Here is a 21,125-nt window from a genome sequence, read left to right as displayed (position 1 = left end):
CATAAAGCACTGCTCCTTCCCGAGAGTGGGTTGATGAGGGCTTCCCGCAGAGGAGCGCCCGGGTATTATGCCCCCGAAATGTATGGGCGCCCCGACGGGCAGAAGGTGGTGACCGCCAAGCTTGACGTCTTTTCGTTTGCAACTGTTGTATGGGAGATGTTGTCTAAGAAGGCATTGCCCTCTATGAGATTCACGGATATGCAGGTTTGCAAACGACTCATTGTGCTCCGCAGAGACCCGGCACAGAACCTGTAATGAAAGGAGTATTCCCCGCGCAAATTGACTCGGTGTGGCCTGCGGACTTGCGGAATGTTATAATGTCCGGATGGAATTGGTGGCGGGCATTCAGACCCTCAATGACGAAGTGGTTAAAGACTTGGGTGGTGAGGACCAAAGCAGTGAGGATTTGACAAGACTAGAGCAAGAGAACGCGAGACTACGGAGTCGGGCGGGAAAATCCGAGCAGGATCGTGCAAGATGGGAGGACGCGAACCGGAGATCCCAGCTCGAGGTGGCCCGTTACGAAGCGGAAAGGTCAATACTGGACGAAGAGAATACCAGACTCCGAAAGCGGATCACGGAACACAACGAGGATAAGGCAGCACTGGACGAAGCGATCGCTTTATTACGGTCCGAAGCCATACTCCACAGAGCGAACTGGGCGAGACGGGGGGAGGAGAATGCGAGATTACCCGCACAGGCCACACGAGACGAGAGAGACAGGGCCGTACTGGAAGGGGAGATCAGATATCGGAAGAGAGATATCGGGATGCCCTCCAATGGGCAAATGACGCGATACAAACGGGCAAAGCCCTCGAGTTGCGGATCGAATCCTCGGGATGCCCTCCAATTGGCAGATGACGCGATACAAAAGGGCAGCGCCCTCGAGTTGCGGATCAAATCCTTGCAGGGCGAATGCACGAAGCTCGGCAGCGAACAGCGCGACCTGGAAGGGCGGATCAGAGAATCGGAAGAGAGATATCGGGATGCCCTCCAATTGGCAGATGACGCGATACGAAAGGGCAACGCCCTCAAGTTGCGGATCAAATCCTTGCAGGGCGAATGCACGAAGCTCGGCAGCGAACAGCGCGACCTGGAAGGGCGGATCAGAGAATTGGAAGAGCAGAAGCTCAGTCGCAAAGGCCAGATAGACCTTTGGGAGAAAGTGCTCTTCTTAGTGTCCCTGGGGCTCATTTTGGCGGGAATCATCTGGACCCAAGTCCACAGTCGAAGGTGAGTGCCTAGGTGGTGTTGAACTTGTTTATGAATGGGGCGCAATGTTCTGAGATTCTTGTCATCCTTTCTTCTAGGAGCTATCAATTTGGGGAAGCGCTGTTTGATTTCAGACTTTTCAGATGGCGTCCGTTTTGAAGGTGCTTTTAATCTGTGGATCTCTTCATTTGATAAGGCGGTCCGGCGTATGAACCTCTATTATATCTCCAGACCCGATGGGATCACATACATGTACACAAAAGGACCCTGAACACCCTAACCCTAGAGTAGATGTGACGTACTATTATAATAGCTTCTTCTATTCGGCAGTGTATCAATACTGAAACGGTCGTTATGTCGTGGCATCAACGTTGCATGTCAGGCTGTCAATCCAGCAACGCAACTGTCGGACAACGAGAGACTTCGCAACGGTTGTTCTGATAATACGAGAGTTTGGGAAAAGGCTCCAATTCAAATCACAGCGAGCGAAGCGAGCGCTCCCGGCTAGTTATTGTCATACCCTCAGTGTAACAGAGAGACTACTTCCAGCATCCTGTATGTACATACATGTACTGGTAGGATACGCCTCGATCCCCGGCAGTATCACTCAGAGTATCACTCTCAAAACAGGGATCAATGTACAGTACAATGTACCGACAGAAAGACACACAGCTTTCCCTTGCGTTCCGCCAATACATCCCGCTACTGCTGGCCCTTAAATTACATCCTCATCATCTGGAAACCCTTCGTTCGGAACCCCTCCCATCTCCGAGCCTCAGCCCATTCATTCCGTCGTTGCAGATGTCTCCGTTTCCTGCGTTTCCGCTGCTGGCGTCCCATCCTTCGTCTTTGACCCCCCTGCAGACCGATTCAGCACTTCTACGATGGACCGCTCGAGGGTGTCGATTCTGCTGCCCATGTCCTCCACTGCCAGAACGGTATCATGCAATGATCATTTGTCAGCAGAGGTATCTGCATGTCCAACCGCCAAATTCAGGTTGTTTCCCGTCACTCACTTTTAGATAGCATCTCGTTAGAAGCGTGTGCTAGTCGTTCTTGCTGAAAATCCCATCCATCAATATCCGTATCAGAGAACCTGGCTGTCGATAGCACCGCGGCGTCTCAAAGTGATAACTAATAGCATCATACCATCAATGCCAAGCTCTTAGCTACCTGCAAATGTCGAAACCCACTTTGTTGAGCTGTATGTTTGCTTTTGTTTCGTTGCCCTATCGCCATCGTACGATACCGCTACAAAAGCGCGAGATCACACCCCGCCACTACTTACGAAATCGCCCAGTTCCTCTGCTGACTGGGGAAGCGGCGTGTCCTTCTGGGAGGCGTGGGCGGTGCTGCGTTCGTCTTCTTGTACGGCGTTCATCGTAGCTTTGCTTTGGGAGTCCACTTGCGAGCGACGTTCTGGAACCCCGCCCTGAAAGCCTTGAAGTCTGGACAGTCGCGCGTCGCAAACTCACGGAGGTAGTGACATTGCCCGCATTGGACTTTGTGTGCGCTCGCAAGTCGATAACCAGTTCACGGTACGGTACAGGACAGCACAGCACACCACAGGGCAACCGGCAATGACCGCCTCCCAAAACGCCATACTGGCGTCCGCCCCCGGAAAAGTCATCCTTTTTGGCGAGCACGCCGTTGTCTACGAGAAGGTGCGTGAAATAAACGACGACGACGACGAGGAACACCCTTTACAAACCGGAAAGCTGTATGCTAACTCTCCCTCGTCTCTTGTCACGTCTTCTGAAGCCAGCGATAGCAGCCAGCCTCGCATTACGAACCTACGCATGGCTAGAACCTACCCATGCAACGACTGCAGGGGCGAATCCACCGCTGGTCAGGTTGCGGCTGCCTGATATTTGCCCGGATCCGATTGAGTGGGATAGTGGCCGGCTGGAGACGTTAGCGCGGTTGCATGGCAAAGGTAGCTTTGTTTGTCATGGGGCACGGCACGAAGAGGAGGGCGAGGGTTTTCCTGAACGAGAGCACGATTGTAGGGGACAACGCGAAGACTCCAACGCCAGAAGCTCTGTCGTCGCTCGCAGAGGTGGTCATCCTGGAAAGCCTGGCCCAGCTACAATCATCCCCCACTACCCAGGCGGCAGCCGCCTTCCTGCACCTATACCTATGCATATGTTGGAGGTAAGCAACAATCTCACCAGGGCGGCACATCCAACTGTCCACAACCGTTCATCACAATCATTCATCCCAGACATCAGGCAACACCCAAACCCCTCCCCCCAATCGAGATCTGCGTGCGCTCAGCGCTACCCGTCGGCGCCGGTCTAGGTTCCTCCGCATCCTACAGCGTGGCGATCGCGACCGCGCTGCTCGCATACTCAGGCCATCTGGACGGCGGCAACCTTACTACCACCGACATGGACTTGATTAACGGGTGGGCGTTCATGGCCGAGAAGGTCATCCATGGGAATCCGTCCGGGATTGATAACGCGCTGGCGACGTATGGTATGGCCCTGGTCTGTCGCAACAACACGGAAATAACAGCTACGGGACTGGCAGGCTGACCCCTTTCGATCGCAGGCGGTGCCAAACTGTACACGAAAGGGAAGCTGGAGACTGTAGACGGATTCAGCGCATTTCGGTTCCTCCTCACCGACACGCAAGTGCCGAAGAACACAAAGAAACAGGTGGAAGGGTTTAGGACGCGGAAGGAGCGGGTTAGTTCCGACGGCATCAGTTGGCGTATCTTTCTTCGACTCCCCACTTCCCACCGAGGAGTTTTGAGGAGCGGTTGAGACTCATTGCTGGTTTGTTGACACAGTACCCCGCCGTGATGAACCACCTCATCGAAGCCGTGGAGGGCATCGCTCTAGAATGTCGGCGACTGTTCGAAGCCAAAGGTACATCTTCAACATTCTCCTCAATTCGCCACATGAAAACATACTCACCCGGCACCCAGCAGACCAAAACTCTGAACATGTCTCACAAGACGAAGTCTACGAAGTCATGGAGGTACGACCACCCCACCCAACCATTCCTAAAAGCACACCCGTCTAACCCCACCCAAAACCAGACCCTCATCGACATGAACCACAGCATCATGGCCGCATCCGGCGTCAGCCATCCAAGCCTCGAATCCGTCCGCCAGATCACCGCACTGCACGGCCTGCGCTCTAAATTGACCGGGGCCGGCGGGGGCGGCTGTGCGTTGACGCTTATTCGGCATGGTACGGCGGTCTCTCTACGCTGCTTCCCCAACTCATCAACTCACTGCGTATCTTCGTAGACACGACCCGCGAGACTCTCGACACCATAAAAACATCCCTCACAGCCCAAGGCTTCCGATGCTACGAGACGGAGGTCGGGTGTCCTGGCGTGCGGATATCCCGCAGCCCGGGGAAAGATGGCGATGTTCGAAGCCGGTTTTGGGCGGGGGAGGGGGTTGAATGGCGTATGATGGATGAGGGTGTGGCGTAGGGATACGGGTGAGGTAGTGTAAAGAGAGGGTTGGATGCAAGATTTTTAGAAGATAGAGTTCCTTTAGAGCTTTCGGAATTATGTACTGTACAGTATGTGGGAACTATGCTTCGTAATGGACAGGGCGTTGTCATGGACTGTGACCGGCCGGTGACTTTTGTGTTGTACCGGAGGCTCGGCGAACTCCGTCGTAACATGAATTTTGATAGCTTGAAGCTACTGTAGGTGAGCATATTATTATAATGGGCTTTCGGTTTAGACCTGCACACCGTGGGCGATCATGCAAAAACGGTGCCCAGATGGCCTTTTGCAACTTGCCCCCATTCCGCCTGCGGCGCCTACCAGTAAAACGTCTTCCTGTCTTTCTCGCCCATACCGGCGAGCCTTGCGGTTACGCGCTGCACATGTTGTTTCTGTGGCCCGCCGGCACACACCTTGAGGCTTGAATTCCATACAAATAGTGGGAGTTCGCGTGGAAACGGGCGACCACCCGCGGCCAGGGCCCAGGAGCATCATGCGAACACAACAGACTTCATGAGCTTCGACCTTTGAACTGTTGTACGCGAAACGCGATGTACAGTACAGTACATATCTACATCGCCACAGTTGTTCGTCTTTTGTTCCTAGAGCATGATGAATGCAGCAAGTGTACCCATCCAGCAACGCCAGCGGCGCCAAATGCGCTCCATGCCGGCGACGGCCTCCGTGTACTGAATTCCATGGAACCTTACAATCACTAGACTCCCATCGGAACAACATTCATGATGGGATCAGATCATTGCAGGCTCCAAAGAGGATCACAAAAAAAACATCTGACACACCCATCCAGAGGCGCCTCCATAACGGGCAGTCAAAGGGACAGCTTCGTCGACACCCTCTCTTTCGACCGGTCGAGTGTGCGGTCTCCGAAGCATAAATGCTTCTTTCGCCTCGAGCTGCCCCCTCCGTCTTTTCATTATTCTCGAAACAACTTCAAAATAGCCATTTCGCGGGTCTTTGTCCACCACCTCAACATCGCATCACCGCCATGAAGGTCACAGCTCTGATCGCCGCCGCGTGCCTCGCCACCGGCGTCTCTGCTGCGTAAGTAATCCTCCCTCGCTTCATGATTTCACAAAACGAAGAGAGATGATGTTGATTGTGCTTGCTTCCATCCTGGGTGTCACTCCGTTAATCCCGCCGCCCTCAGCACCAGAGCCTGCTCTCAACACGACAACCTTCTCGTATACGCCAAATCCAACACCGGCAGCACCAGGCTCGGACAGCTGCAGAAGGGCCAATGCAAGACGTGTTGGGGGGACGCTTGCCGATGGGTCAACGATGGACACTACAATAAATGTGGGACGAGCGGGAACGAATGGCAAGTATAGGCCGAGGCCTCGCCCGATGTTGGCCTTCGTGTCCCGCCCCCCTTAGGCGCACGCTGATCCAATTCACCGTTTACACAGGGTCGCTATCAAGATGACGTTTCCTTCGGGCACGGCCAAGGGTTGGGTTCCCGCTGCTTGCGTGAATTGGTAGTTGTGCGGATCCGTCACGGACAATCATAGAGAATCGGGGGAGAGTTCACCTTTGAGCAATAGATAGGCACCTGGAGTCAGACACGGCGGGTTCGAAGTGACATACATACCTACGTACAGTAGTTTACAGAATCAACCGATACACAATACGAACTAACCATGGCAGACGAGTAGACCAGCACCATCGTTTCACCGGTTGATTGAGGCGGTGGGATGTTGGACTCTGTATTCAGACAGTGAAGGGGTGTAACTGGCCGCAGTTCAAATCTGTGAATTGGGTGGTCACCCAGAACCAGGAGGGTCCTTAGGATAACCCAAAACCCACGCCCAGAATCCTCCCAACACCCTTCCTGAGCAGTTTGAACAGCCCGAGCAGTGATGGGATTCAAGGAAGCATCTTGGAGACCAGGCAGCGAAGATGGGAGAGCGCGTCGACCAGATCGCGACAGAGTGTCCGCCGCAGGCAAAGATGACCTCTGTTCGCAAGGCACCGTGTCTCCACCGTCGTTGACACTCGCACACTTTAGGTCGGGACTTACTGTACCGAGTCGGGATGGATGTGTTCTGCGCCTTAAGACGCTCGTTGGCGCGGGGTCTTGCCGTAGACATGTTCCGGCGAAACGAGGCGTAAACTCCATCCACGAGCCGGTGTCCATTCGCGCACAAACCTTATTGGAGCATTGCAACTCGCTTTTACATTTGCACGCAAGGAAATCATGGAATCGAGGCTCTATCAGGGGACACCCGAATGCCATGAATGTCTGATCTCTGGCTCACAACAGGATCCCGCCGGATCCCTCCAACTGGGAACCGCCCCCTCAAGCTCTCCCACCCTCGCGGCGGCAAGCAACTGTAATGTACAGTAAGCTGCGGGTTGATAAGGGGTGTATATAAGAGTGCAAGGAAGTCAGTTGCTTCTCCCCACCTTGTCTCATCGTCCAGTGTCTCAAACCAACTCCAAGGAGACTTCCCGCTGCTCGCCTTACCCATGAAGGTTTCCGCCCTGATTGTCGCCGTCTGTCTGGCGACCAGCGCCTCGGCTGCGTAAGTTTGTCTTCCTAGTCACCAAAACCACCACAACGACAAAGCCGTTCGCCTAACGGCTTGGCTTGTTCTCTCCCATCCCGTAATTCGTCAATGGACCCACCCAGTACTAGAGCATGCTCCAACATCAGCGGGCTTCAAGTGCGCGCCTCACCGAGCGACAACGGCAGATTGTTCGGCACCCTCCAGAAGGGCCAATGCTCGCTCTGCTGGGGAGCGCAATGTCAGTGGCAAAGGGGAGGGTTCAACGGACGGTGCGGGGGAACTGACAAATGGTGAGTGGCCCGTCCACCACATCTCCCCACGTTTGCCTTTCACCGTCACCCGTCGTCGCTCGGCTGACCCAGGAAAACGTTTGACCACATAGGGTGCCCATCAGGTTCACGATTCCCTCTGGGACCGTGAAGGGTTTCGTTCCCAATAACTGCACAACATGGAGGTAGAGCCTTTCCATGATCGCCAGAGCGATGATAGACGACTGCGGCGCGCAAATTGATGGCGCCTGGAAGCTCCCGAAAAGCGTTGGCGATAGATAGGGAGGCACCGATACGCCCCCATGGGAACATAATTTGACTTTCTTTGTACATTTGAGGTTGCCGTCATCAACAATGACCCCTCTGCAGCAAGAAACCATCCTACGTTTACCTTAGGGTCCTGAACGCAGGGCTCCTATCAAACCCCCCAAAGAACTGAGGCAAAACTCTGACAATCAGTTATCCCGAGAATTGTCTTCTGCTTGGCTACACCGCCGCCAGGGACAGCGTTCTCAAACAAATTCTGACCAGTGTCACAAGACGTCTGACAGTCCAAAGACTTACTCCGGCGTGAAGTTGACAGAATTGGTCGGTGTTCAAACGCCGTGAACGCGCGGTGTTGTTTTTCCTGCCGTGCCTTCCCCGCACGCGCTGTCAAAAACGGGATTTGGGGCGCAAGAGCGAGGCGCGCGGGAATCTAGAAAACGTATGCCAAACATGACCCCGCTCCAAGAATGTACTCAAAAGTAGAAGGGTGCGCCTGAATGTCTGTCTCTGCCTGTAGGGTTTCCCCCACCGTCGCCTCTCAAAAAAAAAATAGTAACACCCCCCGGAAATATTAAGCGTAAAACGCCTCCTTGGGGAAAACCTTGTCCACTTCCGGGATGCCATAAGCAAAAGACCGCACGCCCGTTATAAAAAGCAATCGCCCCCGACGGAGTCGCCCTCTCCACCGCCATAAACGCCCAACTTGCACAAGGAAGACGATCATAATCTGCTCCCCATCTACCCGACCACGACCCCTTCCATTATCCCCCACCGCCCCATTTCTGAAAACGATGGCGACTTTCGACGGCGATGTGCAGGCTGCGTACGATGACGTGAGGAACGACAAGACCCCGACTAACTGGTAAGGGGGCATGACTTTCCTTTCCACTGTTCTTTCGCGAGGGCGGGCATCGCCAGCCCATGGACATCGCATACCCACCCACCCACCCGACTCACCCGCACAGGCTGTTACTATCGTACGCCAACGACGCAAAAGACGTCCTCACCCTCAGCGGCAGCGGGACGGGCGGGCTGGCCGAGTTCACGGACAAGCTGCGCGACGACCAGGCCGCGTTTGGGTATCTGAGGATCATTGTTGGGAACGATGAGTTGGTGAGTATGACAAACCTACCCCCTGAGTACGTGTTTTCGATGTGGGGGGATGTAGGATGGGGAATGCGAGCGGGGGGGGGGCGGGGTGTGTGTGGGGGTGCATGCTTCCATGAGGCATCCTGCGATGAAAGATTCAATCGAACGCAGACGGGACAATCGATAGTCGTCCGGGGGCGGGTCCATCTGCGTTCGCTGCCCATTCCATGCCTCGCTCATCCCTACGCCACAGCACTAACACACTCCCGGTCCTTCGTATTTCACTTTTTTTGTTTTCTAGTCGCAACGCGCGAAATTCGTGCTCGTAAGCTGGTGCGGCAAGGAAGTGAAGGTGATGCGCAAGGCCAAGCTGTCGGTGCACATTGCGTCCGTCAAGCAGATCGTCAAGACGTTTGCGGTCGAGATTGCTGCTTCTACAAAGGAGGTATGTGTTGTTTTCCGGTGTTTGAGTTGGGTGGTTGGCAGGGGGGGGGGGGGGGGGGGGGGGGGAGGGGATGCGGGGCGTGGGTGCTTTTTTGGGTGGGGCAGGAATCAGCGCGGGGACGCTTGGCTTGGCACGTCGCTTCGAGGTGTTGAATGATCGGAATTCATCTGCGAGGGATGAGTCCCTGATGCGACACCCCATTGAAAGAAGACCACATCGCTCACTCATCGCGTTTCTGAATCCCCTATCTTATTCCACGAAACAGGACCTCCGCGAAACCGAAATCAAGAAACTGCTCCAAAAGGCCATGGGTGCCAACTACGATCGTCAGACGTCGCAGTACTAGATCCCATGCTCTTCTTGATCCCCCTTGTTTGTTTGTTTTTTTTTTGGGTTGCGTGAGTGAATAGATATACCAGATGCGTTTTGTAATGAAAGAGTGAATATTTGTCGAGAGGTCAATGTGCTTGCGAGGGTATATTCAGGAGGGGGCGTGTGGTGTGCGGTATACACAAGTTCTGCACAGCGGCGAGGGGTACCTCTGCCCTATCTCCATGTAGCCAAAAACGTTGAAAAGAAAGAGGACCGACAGCCACCCCCGTCCTCACCCCTCCTCACTCCCCTCCTCACTCCCCGTCCAACTCCCACTATCCCCACTACTCCCACTACTCCCACCATCCCGCTCACTATATCCATCGTCCTCCGTCTCCGGGCGGAGATGCAGGCTTTGGTGGTTGGGAAAGACGAGGAAGTCCTGTATGACTTTACGGAGCTGGTCGATTATGAAGCGTTCGATTCTACCGACATTTTTCAGGACTAAAGGGGATATCGGAAGGACGGGGGTTGGTGAGGGAAAAAAGGAAATGGTGAGAGGAAGGGGGGAAGGTTTTTCTTACCTTGTTTTCGCCCGTCGCCGACTTCAGAGTCTATGGAGACGTCTTGGAGGATTCTAGGGAGGCGTGTGTGAGTGTTGTGTGAATACCGGAGGGGCCCATAGGCGGCTTTTGGTTTTGGGATAGGACTTACGTAGCGCCGGTATCGGCTTCCTTGAAGCAAAAGTTGATGCGGTCGCCGAGGTAGGATATCAGTGCCGTTGCTGTGTACACCAAAAAAAGACATAGTGAGTGAGTGGGCGCCCGAATGGGGGATGATTGCAAAGCAGTGTAATGTTGATTACCGGTAAAATGAAACCCCGTCAACGTCAAATTCAGTGGCAAAACCATAAACGCCGGCGTTGGCTGGTTCACAATCAGTTCGGTCGTGATCCCCAACCTCATGTTCCCTTTATACACGATCTGCAATTCCACCTGCGCGTCCGAGGGCCGTTGCATCGTCTGCGCGTATTGGAGCGCTAGTTCGTGGTCTGTTAACCGTGGCGGTGGTGGTGGTGGTGGTTGGGCGTAGGGATCGTGGTAGGGTAGATCCCATGGGCGTGGGGAGGGTGATGTGGTATGTGTGCGCGCGGACGGGGTTGGGGAGCGTTGGTAGGAGGGTGTGCGGGCGGGTGGGGCGACCATGGGGCTGGCGCCGAGACCGAGACCGAGGCCGAGACCGACGCTGCCGCTCCAGCCGGTGCCGTAGCCGACGACGCTGCCTCCTCCGCCACCGCCGCGGAGGCTTCTAGCTGATCCCATTGGGGAGGTGTTGGTGCGGGCGATGGAGGGTGGGGAGATCAGACCGAGATTGTTGCCGACATATCCTCCTCCTGTGGTTCGTGCCGGCTCGGATGCATACATCCCTCCCTGCTGATGGGCCCCACCACCACCACCCGTCCCCCGATGCCGTATCCCGTGCTCAAAAGCCCTCGACGCAAAATGCCCCTCCCCATACTCCGCGCCCGGCGAAAACGGTCTCGGCGGGGTATTAACACCCCCACTCCCATTCCCAGCCGCAGCCGCGGCGGCCTGCGCATTCGCACCCGCCACAAACCTCCCCCACTCATCCTCCTCCTCCGGCAAGTAAAACTCGGGGCTAGGGTCGCATATATCGGTGATCTTGATCTCTGGCGGCACGTCGCCAAAGTCAAAGTCTGTGACGGCGAGTGGGCCGAGGAAGGGCGGGCGGTCGATTTGCTGGAAACGGGTGTTGAGGAAGGCGAGGAGGTTGTCGGCTTCTGTGCCGTCGCCGTTGGTTAGGAGGGACCAGTCTATCAGGAATGACATGTGCTTGCGGGAGAACGTAATGCGCTTTTGGACGTTGGGGGAATATGGGCGGAATCGGAGGGGCATCGGAGGCCTTTCTGGCGTTCCCTTCCCTTCCCCTGGACCCAGCTGAACCCCCTCGCACACAGCAGCCCACGAACGAATAGCAACTAGCACGCACTTGCTGCATATACTATACACACTACGCTCACAGTCCGCCACCAACTCCCTCAGGAGCCACCCAATCGAGCGCATTTCCAGCCCCCTCCACTCGTCCCAAAAAGCCATGCCTCTCCCCAACACAACCATCCTCCTCATCCGCCACGCCGAGAAGCTGCCGTGGCACTCCGGCCTCAAACCCTCCTCCGACATCAAAGCCGCCTACATTGACAACCACATCCTCTCCACAAAAGGCTACGAGCGCGCGCAAGCCCTCGTGCCCTATTTCCACCGCCGTTCCGAAATCACCTCTCTGGTCGCCGAGCGGCCGTGGGGCGGGATCATCGCACAGGCCGTGGACGATATCGACGGGTTTGGCAAGTCGGAGCGGCCGAAGGAGACTGTGCTGCCGTTTGCGGAGAGTGAGGGAATAAAAGGTGTGGTGCCGTTTGTGACGTACCGGAAGGCGCTGGTGAAGGAGATGGTTGGGAAATTGTTGGGCGGCGGTGGGGGGGAGTATGAGGGCAGGACGGTACTGGTGTCGTGGTGTCATCAGATGATGAGCGATATTGTGAAAGCATTGGGGGTCAAGGAGGAGCTGGTGCCGGTATGGGATAAGAAGCGGTTTGATGTGACGTGGGTGGTCAAGTTGAACGGGGATAGGGGGTCTGTGGAGTTTGAGCAGTTGCCGCAGAGGCTGCTGTATGGCGATGGGGATTCCATCATCCCGTTGAAGAAGGGGGATTAGATCTGGATCTGGACTGGATGTCCGGGCGGATGGGGCACGAGCGAACCGGTAGAGTAGGGATTTGCATACAGTTCCACCGGCGTAGCATGTAGAGTTTTCACATACATTTTCTCACTTTTAATACTCGCATTTGTACATCTTTCCTCACATCATCGGGCTCTGGATGTTCAATTCTGTCGGATATGGACTTGAGGTTGATTGTAGCGGAAAGCTCTGATGCCGAGAAGCCTCTCTCTCTGGACTGTGGAAGCAGTGCGGAACGCGTTAGTCCCAGGAGTCCAGAGGAGTCGCAGGAGCCCGCGTGAATGACGTCGCGAAGTTCGCACCCTCGCTGTTCCCATCACAGGTCTCACCGCTTTTCTCGCAGCTTTTCTCGCAACGCCTCCACCGCAAACGCAACAAGCAGCCACTACATAGATCGCAGCCCACTCTGCTGCCGCCCTCATCCATAGTATCCGCCTTCTCGTCCCTACATCTTCCATCCCATCTTGCCACCGACGGCAGCTCACTGATAATTGCTGCCACTTACGCCAAGGAAAAGGAGATTCCCACGCGGGCAAAAGCATAGAACGAACCGATTCGAAACGATATCCCCTTCAGCAAAGCTGCGGCATGCATCCATAAGACCGAAAAAGACCCCCCATATCATTCCGCTATCTCATATCAACCGCCGCCGAGTCTCAAAACACTTCCAGTCTCCCGCACCCCACCAAACCTCCCAAGTTTCCCCAACATGTCGCCCCTCCCACCCCTTCTCCTCCAAACCCTCCTCGCCGGCTCACCACCCACCCACGACTCACCGCAGCCGATCATATCAGACTGGGACTGCCCAATGCCCCCGCAACACCACGGTCCACCGCCGCCTGACAGTGACGGGTATCATTTGTTTTTGGTTGGGTGGGCGCTGAGTGGCGCGTTTACGGTTTTTTCCGTGTGCTTGAGCTTTTTGTTGGTTTGGCAGCATTGGGGGTATTATCATTCGCCCGTTTATCAGGTACGTGAACGAGTCCACTGTAATACCGAGCGCTAGCGAGGACGAACGCCGTGAGTGCGAGCATCAGCGAGCGTCAGATCTTGTGCGAGCGAAGCGAGGATCATATTGCGCCAAAGGCGCAAGACTCTCCTCATAATAATCGTACCTGTTGATGAGTGGTTAAATGGTTGACGTTCGATGGTTGACGATCGATGGTCCATGGTCGATGGTTCACACACACTCATTCCTTCCCTCATACATTCTAGAAACACATCGTTCGGATATTGTTCATGGTCCCAGTCTACAGCGTGTGTTCCTGCCTAGGCCTGGCCTTCCGCGGCATGACGGTCTACCTCGACGTCCTCCGCGACTGCTACGAAGCCGTCGTCATCTACGAGTTCTTCCAGCTCCTCCTCGCCTACATCGGCGCCGACATCCAAGCGCAAGCCGAAGTGCTCGCTTCGAAACCCACTATGAATTTCGTATTCCCGCTGCAACGGTGGACGTACCGCCCCTCGCGCCCGCATTTCTTGCATTATTGCAAGATTGGCACGCTGCAGTATGTGGTGCTGAGACCCGTGACGACTGTGCTGGCGGTGGTGACACAGTTGACGGGGAAGTTTTGTGAGGATTCGATGAGTCCGCGGTTTGCGCATCTGTGGATTATCATTGTCAACTCGATTAGCGTTACGGTGGCAATGTTCGCGTTGGTGCAAATTTATACTACGATAAAGAGCGAGTTGAAGGGATATCACCCTGTCCTGAAATTCGTCTCCATCAAGGTGAGTACCTGACCCGACGAACGGTTCTTTCTGCCACCCCTTTAGGTCCACCCACTCATTACCTCCCTTGATCCCTCCCACCCAGTTCGTAATCTTCTTCTCCTTCTGGCAAAGCGTCACAATCTCCATCCTTTCCAACACCCACATCATCCACTCCACCCCTCACTGGTCCTCCCTCGAAATCTCCAACTCCCTCAACGCCTTCATCCTCTGCATCGAAATGGCCATCGCAGCCCTCCTGCACACAAAAGCCTTCTCCTACACCGAAAACCTCTCTCCGGACCTGGGGCCCACATACCGCTGGCCGGCGTTCAAGCACTGCTGTTTTGGGTTTTATTCGGACTTTGTGCTGGATGTTACGGTGACCCAGCGGTTTTTGACGCATAGGATTAGGGGGGAGACTTATACGCCTGCGGATGCGCTGAATGAGGCTGAAGCCGAGGGGCTCTTGGAGACGGTGGAGGATTTTATTGAGGAGGTTGCGGAGGAGGTCAAGGATGCGGAGAGCGGGGTTGACGGGGCCGAGATCAGGGTGGAGAAGAGGAAGGGCGATAAGACGGAGGTGGTCGAGGGGAAGATTGAGGGTGCGGAGGGGTCTGAGACCACCACCGGTGCGCCTGTGAAGAGCGTTGTGAACCGCACGGTGCTGGAGGACGGCGAGCCGGTGGTGGAGACTCGTAAGGAGAAGGATCATGGTGGTGATTGACGCGCGAGCAACTGCCAACCGACACCCGACTCGGAAAAATGTACAGTAAACCCGCCAACGGTTCCGTATACCCCATTGACTCGCTGTAGCTTCTGTAGCCCAAGAGACGCTATGAATATGTAGTAGTGTACTACGTTACGTATGCTAATGTAAATAGCCGTGGCCTGCATATAAGATCCCGACATTCCGTTGAAACTCCATGGAGCTCTCAATGCGATCAGTTTCGTTTGGAAGTATCCTCGCCCAAAACCACACGAAGCGGAAAGAGTAATGATGCACTTAGAACAGGATACATAATCACATACGAAAGGAAAATTAATCATGAAATCAAAAATCCGCAGGTGGAAAACTACAAACGGAGGCAATAACACACCCCATCGCCAAAAAAAGACCCACAACCCAAGGAAAACCCACGCACATTTGCCCCCCTCCCCTTCCACACACACACACACACACACATACACACATACACACGCGCGCGGGAGTCCCGCTGCTTAGTCCACAGCCCGAGCACCGACCGAGCTCATCACCCCAAAATCTCCTTCAAAAGCGCCTTATCCGGATTCAACGCCTCAAACAACTCCAAATCAAACTCATACTCGCTCTCCCACGCCTTCTGCCCGTCCCCCTCCCCACCCCCCACGTCCCCCTGCACCTCGCCCCCCTCTCGCTCGTTCCGCTCACCCAACCCCTTCCTCACGCGCATCAACCGCCCCGCCATCTTATCGATCGCGATCACACTCAACACCGTCTGGATGTACGCGTCGATCAGGTCGTCGATCCCGAGCCCCAGTTGGTTGAAGTCTTTGCGGTCCATCAGCAGCAGCCGCTGCGCTTCGGTCGTCCAGTCCCCGCTCGGGAGCCGCACCGAGAGGTTCGTGCCCAGCATCTCCCACGATGTTACTACAGGGGCCGTAAGTAAAACCGAGGGGTTAGTTGACCCAACGGGGTAGGACCAAGCACACATGGATAAACGCACCACTGGGGTCATCCTCCAGCCTCCTCAGCAGCGGGCGTCTGGCCCTCCGCGCGTATATCGCGACGGGGGCAAACCCGCCGGCGTCGGCACACACCATGCAGCGCAGGTCGGTGACGAAGGTGTGGTTCTTCTTGTTGGGGATGGTCCCGACGTGGTAGAAGCGGCCCGTGCGCGAGATGGACGACCACGACGCGTTGCCGACGAGGGATTGCACGATGAATTTGCCGTAGTGGTGCGGGGTCGACATGAACGTGGAGAGTTCGGTCGCGGTCGTGATTGTGTAGACGCCCTGGCCTTTACGGGGGGAGTGTTATCATAACATGTTTAGGACCGTGGGGCATGGGACAAAGGCAGGGATACGGATACGCTACCAGCGTTAGAGTAAGGCACCTTGACCACCGCATGCCCGCCCATACTATCCAGCCAGAGCGGGATCTCCCCCTTCGTGACGTTGCGGATGGTCTCGGGCACCCGCACGCCCAGCCCGGTCCCGGCCAGCTCGGCGTTGAGGAAATCGTACGCGCGCGCGGCCATCATCTTGTTGCGGCCGCCCGCGAGACACGAGATCACGCTGTTGAGCACGAGCGTGCGTGTGGACAGCGGGAACCGCGACCAGGGCTTTTGCGTGACGTAGCGGAAACAGGCGCGGATCGGATGCCATTCTTGAAGAAAAAAAATGGAATGAAAATACTGTCGTCAGTTCCACCCCACCCCCCCAAAACCATAGGGAAAAGAAACGGAGGGTTTTGGTTTTTGGGACAGTTTACCTTTCACCCGATCCCGAACCCACATCACCCCGTCCCGCCACTGGACCGGCGGGTCCGGGTCCTCCAGGTAATACTCGACCAGGTAAACCTCCTCGCCACACACCTCGGCCATGACGGCAGCGTAGCCTGAGGCCTCCATCATGTTCTTGTCGTAGACGACGGCGAGGCCGCCGAGGGTGGGGGGGAGCGTGCGCAGGAGGGGGAGGAAGGTGCGGGAGATCACTATACCTGTTGGTGGGCGAATGGGGGCGTGAGAGATTGGGGGCCATGGGAATGGGGGAAAAGGGTAGAGGGGGAGACGCGCATACCGTAACCGCCATGTTCCTCAGGGTCCGACAACAACGGCATCGATTTCTGACCCGACGGGCACGAATTGGTCTCGACGATGATCATCTGGCGTTGGCCGCTGGCGGTCGTCACATTGAACAAGTCCGATCCTAGAATCCCCGGGTGGGTTTTTCTCGTTCAATTACATTCTTCCCCCAAATGTTTTCTCCATGATGCAAAAAAGTACGGGATCGGAACGACATTACCGGCCCACTGGAAGTAGGTGGGTTTGTACGCGAGGAGTTTTGTGAGCGCTTCCATGTCGACCTGCGGGTTCAGGTGGGTGTAGCGGGCGATGATGCGTTCGTTGCCGAGGGAGAAGAAGGAGGCGACGAGAGGGTGGATGTTGGCGCTGGAGGGGAGTTTGAGGGAAGGAGTAGGATCGTATGAGATATGTGTTTAACGAGATGATGGCGACGCTCGCAACAGCGATGCTGCGGATGAAGAAGATGGATTCGCTGCCCCTCGCAGAACGCAGGAGGCTCGCTTCGCTCGCTCAATTTTTCCTTCGCTGGACATGGAGCACCAGGCCCCGCTGCGCTCGCCAGACCCGCCTGTCGCTGTCCCTACTCACTTCAAAACCCTTGGATAGAAATGCCTCTCCGGCTCAAACTCCCCCGGCTTCACCTTCGTCGCATCCCCCCACTTCTTCTTCTTCACCTCCTCTCCCTGCTCTCGCGCCGTTCCCGGTTCGTCCGCCGCCGGCGCCGTCCCGCCCGTCTTCCCATTCCCATTCCCATGCCCATTCCCATCCCCGTAATCAGACACAGTCGTATCGCTCGTCGGCGGGCTCGGCGACTTTTCCGCGACAAACGGGATGGACACGGGCAGGATGGGATTCTCGAGCTTGAGCGCCGAGAACTTGAACGGGTGCGTTTCGGCGTCGATCGAGGGGGTCAGCAGCGGGGACACTTCTTCCATTTTCGGCGGTGGGCGGGGGATGGTGATGGGGAGGGTCGCTGGTGGTGGGGGTCGGTGGGTTTGCATGGCGGATGGGAATAAATAGGTGCGATATGGGGTGGATGGGTGCACACACCCCTAGGCGTACAGTGATAAGTGGAGCTTGGGGACGAGCCGTAAGCCTTGCTTTTCGCGCGGGGGCCGCAGCAGGGGGGACGTGTTCGCCAAGGCAGGTGTTGAACACGTTCGGATATCGCTATGTGCACACACACACACACAAACTACAATGAGATACACAGACGGACAAACGGCAGATGGATAGATGGCGATAGATACAAAAGAAGAACGTGGGCGGTGGATGGATTTTAAGTGAGCGAAGAATGTCTTTTGAGGAGGATAACCGATGGAAAGGCCCGAAAAGTTGCACCCACCACCAATATACCCGCCAGCGGGTTCACCCAGCGACTCGCGAGCCCAGGAAAATGAACAATAGCAGATCAGCAGACATGCCCTGAGTGATTCGCACAGAACGCATACAATCATTAAGGCGTGCGTAACACGGCCCTTGCTCATACTCGTATTGGGGGGGCCCAGCACACGTTGTCCTCGGCCCTGGTGGGCATATTGTCCTACAGTATTATTACCCCCACACGTTCCCTCTCACAGAATGGAATGGACTTGGCGTCGGAGCCATTGCGGACGCGTGAAGTCATTTGTGCATCCACGTCACGTGCATTCTTTTGCGACTTTAATAACACGGTCTGTTTTCTGTCGGCCAGTCCTTCGAGTAACTCTCACTTTTGGCCAAGTTCCCATACATGGGGTCAAGTAGAACAGTCCCAGTCATGACGGACCAAACAGACTCCACTCTCGCTGCAGGCTCCAAACGGGAACGCTCCGCAGAAGAGGTCGCCGCGGACTCGCAAGGAGCACCCGCCGACAAACGTATAAAACTAGACCTCTCAACCCCCTCCTCCCTCCCAGCAACCGCAGGCGAAGGTGTCGGTGTCTCAGCACCCACAGCACCACTAACAACAGAGAACACAGGCTCAATAGGCCTCGACACGCCCGATGGCGACGACTCACCCGACGTCTCTGTCATAGCCACCTCCAACGACAAGAAAAGTGGAAGGAGTAAGAACAAACGCAGGACCGCTCCAAGTGGGAAGGCGCAGAGTGCTAAGCGGGGGAGAGCTTGGGGACCCAGGGAGACAAAGGAGGGTGCTGAGGGTGAGGGAGGAGGAGAGGGAGGGGATGCGGAGGATTCGGGGCCGAGATTGCCAAAGAAGAAGGTGGCGCTCTTGATGGGGTATTGTGGGACTGGTTACAATGGAATGCAAATGTGAGTATTGAGCGAGCCGTAGGCGAGGGAGTGGTTGGTTCGATCCGGGATCCCGCAGCGTGGTGAGACCGAGCGTTAGCGAGCGAAGGGAGCTGCTTCGCTCATTGACCACTCGGCTGGCGCTCGGGATCCCTTACATGATGGAGGATAGTGAAAACGATCATTGATATCTCCCTTCCCTGATTCTTACAGCAACCCCGGAGTCGCAACGATCGAAGCAGAGCTGCATAAAGCACTAGCAGAATCAGGCGCCGTCAGCAAAGACAATGCGAACGACCCGGCAAAGGTATGCATACGGGGTATATAAGGCATCGCACTCGTCTTACAGGAACTCAATTATGTTTCCTATCAGATCCAATTCATGCGCGCAGCCCGAACAGACAAAGGCGTGCACGCAGCCGGCCAAGTCTGCTCCCTAAAAATGATCATCGAAGACCCCACCATCATCTCAAAAATCAACCAACATCTCCCAGAGCAAATACGTGTCTGGGGTGCGTTATAACATCCCTCTGACAATGCACCCCAATCCCCTACCCTAAAACTTAAACCACCCTCCCTGCCTCACACCCCAGGCTACGTCCGCACCACCAACGCCTTCCACGCCAAAAACGCCTGCGACTCCCGTATCTACGAATACTTTCTCCCCACCTTTGTCCTCGCCCCGGCCGCTCCCTACCTCTACCCCTTCTCCGCCCTCGCTAAATCCCATGGGATATCCACCACCGAGCTGCCCACCCACGCCAATGAATCCTTCGATGATCTTACGGCGAAGCCGACGGCGGATCAGTTGGCGGCAAGGAGGGCGTTTAGGATTGGGGAGGAACGACTGGGGAAACTGAGGGAGGCGTTGAAGGGGTATGAGGGGACGCATAATTTCCATAATTTTACGGTGGGGAAGGGGTTTGGAGATAGTAGTGCGATGCGATTCATGATCGATTTGACGGTAGGCTATCCCTTTATGCATTTTTTTGGGGTGGACGCGTATCGTTTTCGGGACATGGTCGCTCAGGTCACTTCGTTTCTTTGACATACAGGTCAGCGACCCCATCATCCGCGGCGATTTGGAATGGGTCAAATGCAAGATCTTTGGGCAATCGTTCATGCTGCACCAGATCCGCAAGATGATTGGTAACGTATCTCTTCCCCATTGCTGAATTCGCTACGAGACACCATTGACGATCTCACCGAACGCAACTTCTTTTCAGGCCTGGCGATCCTGATGATCCGCACCTCCACCCCGGCCACCCTCATCAACGAAGCCTTCCTCAAAGAAAAACTTAATATCCCCAAAGCGCCCGCGTTGGGGTTGTTGCTCGAGCGGGTATGCGTTCAAAACCCTTTCCCATCCTCCCCAATTCCCCCATCACTGCCCAACATTCATTTAAACCCTTACGATTTGATTCAGACCGTCTACAGGATGTACAACGAAAAATGGGCCTCAGAAGCCAACGACCGCGCCGGCGTCTCGTTCGACGCTTACGAAGGCGAGATTGACGCGTTTAAGGAGAAATGGATCTATTCGCGGTTGGTGGAGGAGGAGGTTGAGACTAACGCGTGAGTTATATTCCCTCTATCTATCTCTGCTGATATACGATGATACGCTATGATCTGATGTGATGGTATGTGATTTTGTAGGTTTGACGACTGGATCCGTATAGTCGATGGCCGCAGCTGTGACTACGCGTGGTTTTTGACGGCGGATGCGAAGGTGTTGAAGGAGAAGAAGCCCGAGTATATGCAGCCCGGGTATGTGCATCCTCCTCAAGGGGAGAAGAAGGCGGTGGTGGAGGTGGTGGATGTTGTGGACGGGGAGGGTGAGGTCGGTGGGGATGAGTAGGGTGGTGTTCGCAGAGGGATGAGGGGGGATGCTGGGTGGGTTGACTTGGTGGCATCCGCGCTCGACTTCCTTCCGTCGACTCGTCGGCCGAGGGAGAATAGAAGACTAGACGGATTTGGCGAGCGCTAGCTAGCCTAGCTACTGCTAGATCTATACGGGTGGGTGGGCGCTAGCGCGTGGTTC

The 21,125-nt window shown here is 55.6% G+C and overlaps 10 protein-coding genes across 10 annotated transcripts; 7 read left to right on the top strand and 3 right to left on the bottom strand.

The window, feature by feature from the left end:
- Nucleotides 1–1,610, top strand: EV422DRAFT_30068 (uncharacterized protein). Its single transcript, XM_053066084.1, has 2 exons — nt 1–1,233; nt 1,314–1,610. The coding sequence occupies exons 1-2, from the start codon at nt 326–328 to the stop codon at nt 1,369–1,371; spliced, it is 966 nt and encodes a 321-aa protein (XP_052930424.1). The 5' UTR covers nt 1–325; the 3' UTR covers nt 1,372–1,610.
- A 386-nt stretch (nt 1,611–1,996) lies between these two features.
- EV422DRAFT_563255 (uncharacterized protein) lies at nt 1,997–2,593 on the bottom strand (the record flags this gene model as incomplete). The annotated part of the gene is made up of 3 exons (XM_053072047.1): nt 1,997–2,139; nt 2,229–2,271; nt 2,501–2,593. The coding sequence occupies 3 exons, from the start codon at nt 2,591–2,593 to the stop codon at nt 1,997–1,999; spliced, it is 279 nt and encodes a 92-aa protein (XP_052930423.1).
- Nucleotides 2,594–2,792: 199 nt separating this feature from the next.
- EV422DRAFT_563254 (ribosomal protein S5 domain 2-type protein) lies at nt 2,793–4,662 on the top strand (the record flags this gene model as incomplete). The annotated part of the gene is made up of 9 exons (XM_053072046.1): nt 2,793–2,876; nt 2,974–3,148; nt 3,222–3,366; nt 3,437–3,690; nt 3,766–3,902; nt 4,007–4,085; nt 4,148–4,197; nt 4,259–4,412; nt 4,472–4,662. The coding sequence occupies 9 exons, from the start codon at nt 2,793–2,795 to the stop codon at nt 4,660–4,662; spliced, it is 1,269 nt and encodes a 422-aa protein (XP_052930422.1).
- Nucleotides 4,663–6,905: 2,243 nt separating this feature from the next.
- On the top strand, nt 6,906–8,104 carry EV422DRAFT_512918 (uncharacterized protein). The gene is made up of 5 exons (XM_053069117.1): nt 6,906–7,032; nt 7,108–7,222; nt 7,330–7,500; nt 7,593–7,799; nt 7,872–8,104. Exons 1-4 carry the CDS (start codon nt 6,940–6,942, stop codon nt 7,667–7,669), a joined length of 456 nt encoding a protein of 151 aa, XP_052930421.1. The 5' UTR covers nt 6,906–6,939; the 3' UTR covers nt 7,670–7,799; nt 7,872–8,104.
- A 97-nt stretch (nt 8,105–8,201) lies between these two features.
- On the top strand, nt 8,202–9,737 carry EV422DRAFT_512917 (uncharacterized protein). Its single transcript, XM_053069116.1, has 4 exons — nt 8,202–8,609; nt 8,713–8,860; nt 9,138–9,281; nt 9,547–9,737. Exons 1-4 carry the CDS (start codon nt 8,539–8,541, stop codon nt 9,625–9,627), a joined length of 444 nt encoding a protein of 147 aa, XP_052930420.1. The 5' UTR covers nt 8,202–8,538; the 3' UTR covers nt 9,628–9,737.
- On the bottom strand, nt 9,738–11,443 carry EV422DRAFT_582818 (uncharacterized protein; the record flags this gene model as incomplete). The annotated part of the gene is made up of 5 exons (XM_053073404.1): nt 9,738–10,097; nt 10,178–10,230; nt 10,308–10,377; nt 10,459–10,632; nt 11,047–11,443. 5 exons carry the CDS (start codon nt 11,441–11,443, stop codon nt 9,886–9,888), a joined length of 906 nt encoding a protein of 301 aa, XP_052930419.1. The 3' UTR covers nt 9,738–9,885.
- A 61-nt stretch (nt 11,444–11,504) lies between these two features.
- EV422DRAFT_512913 (uncharacterized protein) lies at nt 11,505–12,603 on the top strand. Its single transcript, XM_053069115.1, has one exon. The coding sequence runs from the start codon at nt 11,709–11,711 to the stop codon at nt 12,327–12,329; it is 621 nt and encodes a 206-aa protein (XP_052930418.1). The 5' UTR covers nt 11,505–11,708; the 3' UTR covers nt 12,330–12,603.
- A 989-nt stretch (nt 12,604–13,592) lies between these two features.
- EV422DRAFT_502869 (organic solute transporter Ostalpha-domain-containing protein) lies at nt 13,593–14,790 on the top strand (the record flags this gene model as incomplete). Its single annotated transcript, XM_053068304.1, has 2 exons — nt 13,593–14,084; nt 14,170–14,790. 2 exons carry the CDS (start codon nt 13,593–13,595, stop codon nt 14,788–14,790), a joined length of 1,113 nt encoding a protein of 370 aa, XP_052930417.1.
- Nucleotides 14,791–15,316: 526 nt separating this feature from the next.
- EV422DRAFT_491186 (uncharacterized protein) lies at nt 15,317–17,784 on the bottom strand (the record flags this gene model as incomplete). Its single annotated transcript, XM_053067510.1, has 8 exons — nt 15,317–15,439; nt 15,491–15,693; nt 15,770–16,058; nt 16,136–16,431; nt 16,537–16,764; nt 16,845–16,973; nt 17,070–17,215; nt 17,438–17,784. 8 exons carry the CDS (start codon nt 17,782–17,784, stop codon nt 15,317–15,319), a joined length of 1,761 nt encoding a protein of 586 aa, XP_052930416.1.
- An 824-nt stretch (nt 17,785–18,608) lies between these two features.
- EV422DRAFT_491016 (tRNA pseudouridine synthase A) lies at nt 18,609–20,663 on the top strand (the record flags this gene model as incomplete). The annotated part of the gene is made up of 7 exons (XM_053067500.1): nt 18,609–19,105; nt 19,298–19,391; nt 19,458–19,596; nt 19,678–20,048; nt 20,140–20,233; nt 20,311–20,426; nt 20,511–20,663. 7 exons carry the CDS (start codon nt 18,609–18,611, stop codon nt 20,661–20,663), a joined length of 1,464 nt encoding a protein of 487 aa, XP_052930415.1.
- Between the last annotated feature and the right edge of the window lie 462 nt (nt 20,664–21,125).

Source organism: Fimicolochytrium jonesii, assembly GCF_025526975.1.
Source record: "Fimicolochytrium jonesii strain JEL569 chromosome Unknown EV422scaffold_1, whole genome shotgun sequence".
In the NCBI taxonomy this organism is placed as follows: domain Eukaryota; kingdom Fungi; phylum Chytridiomycota; class Chytridiomycetes; order Spizellomycetales; family Powellomycetaceae; genus Fimicolochytrium; species Fimicolochytrium jonesii.
This window is presented reverse-complemented; position numbering and strand designations above follow the sequence as displayed.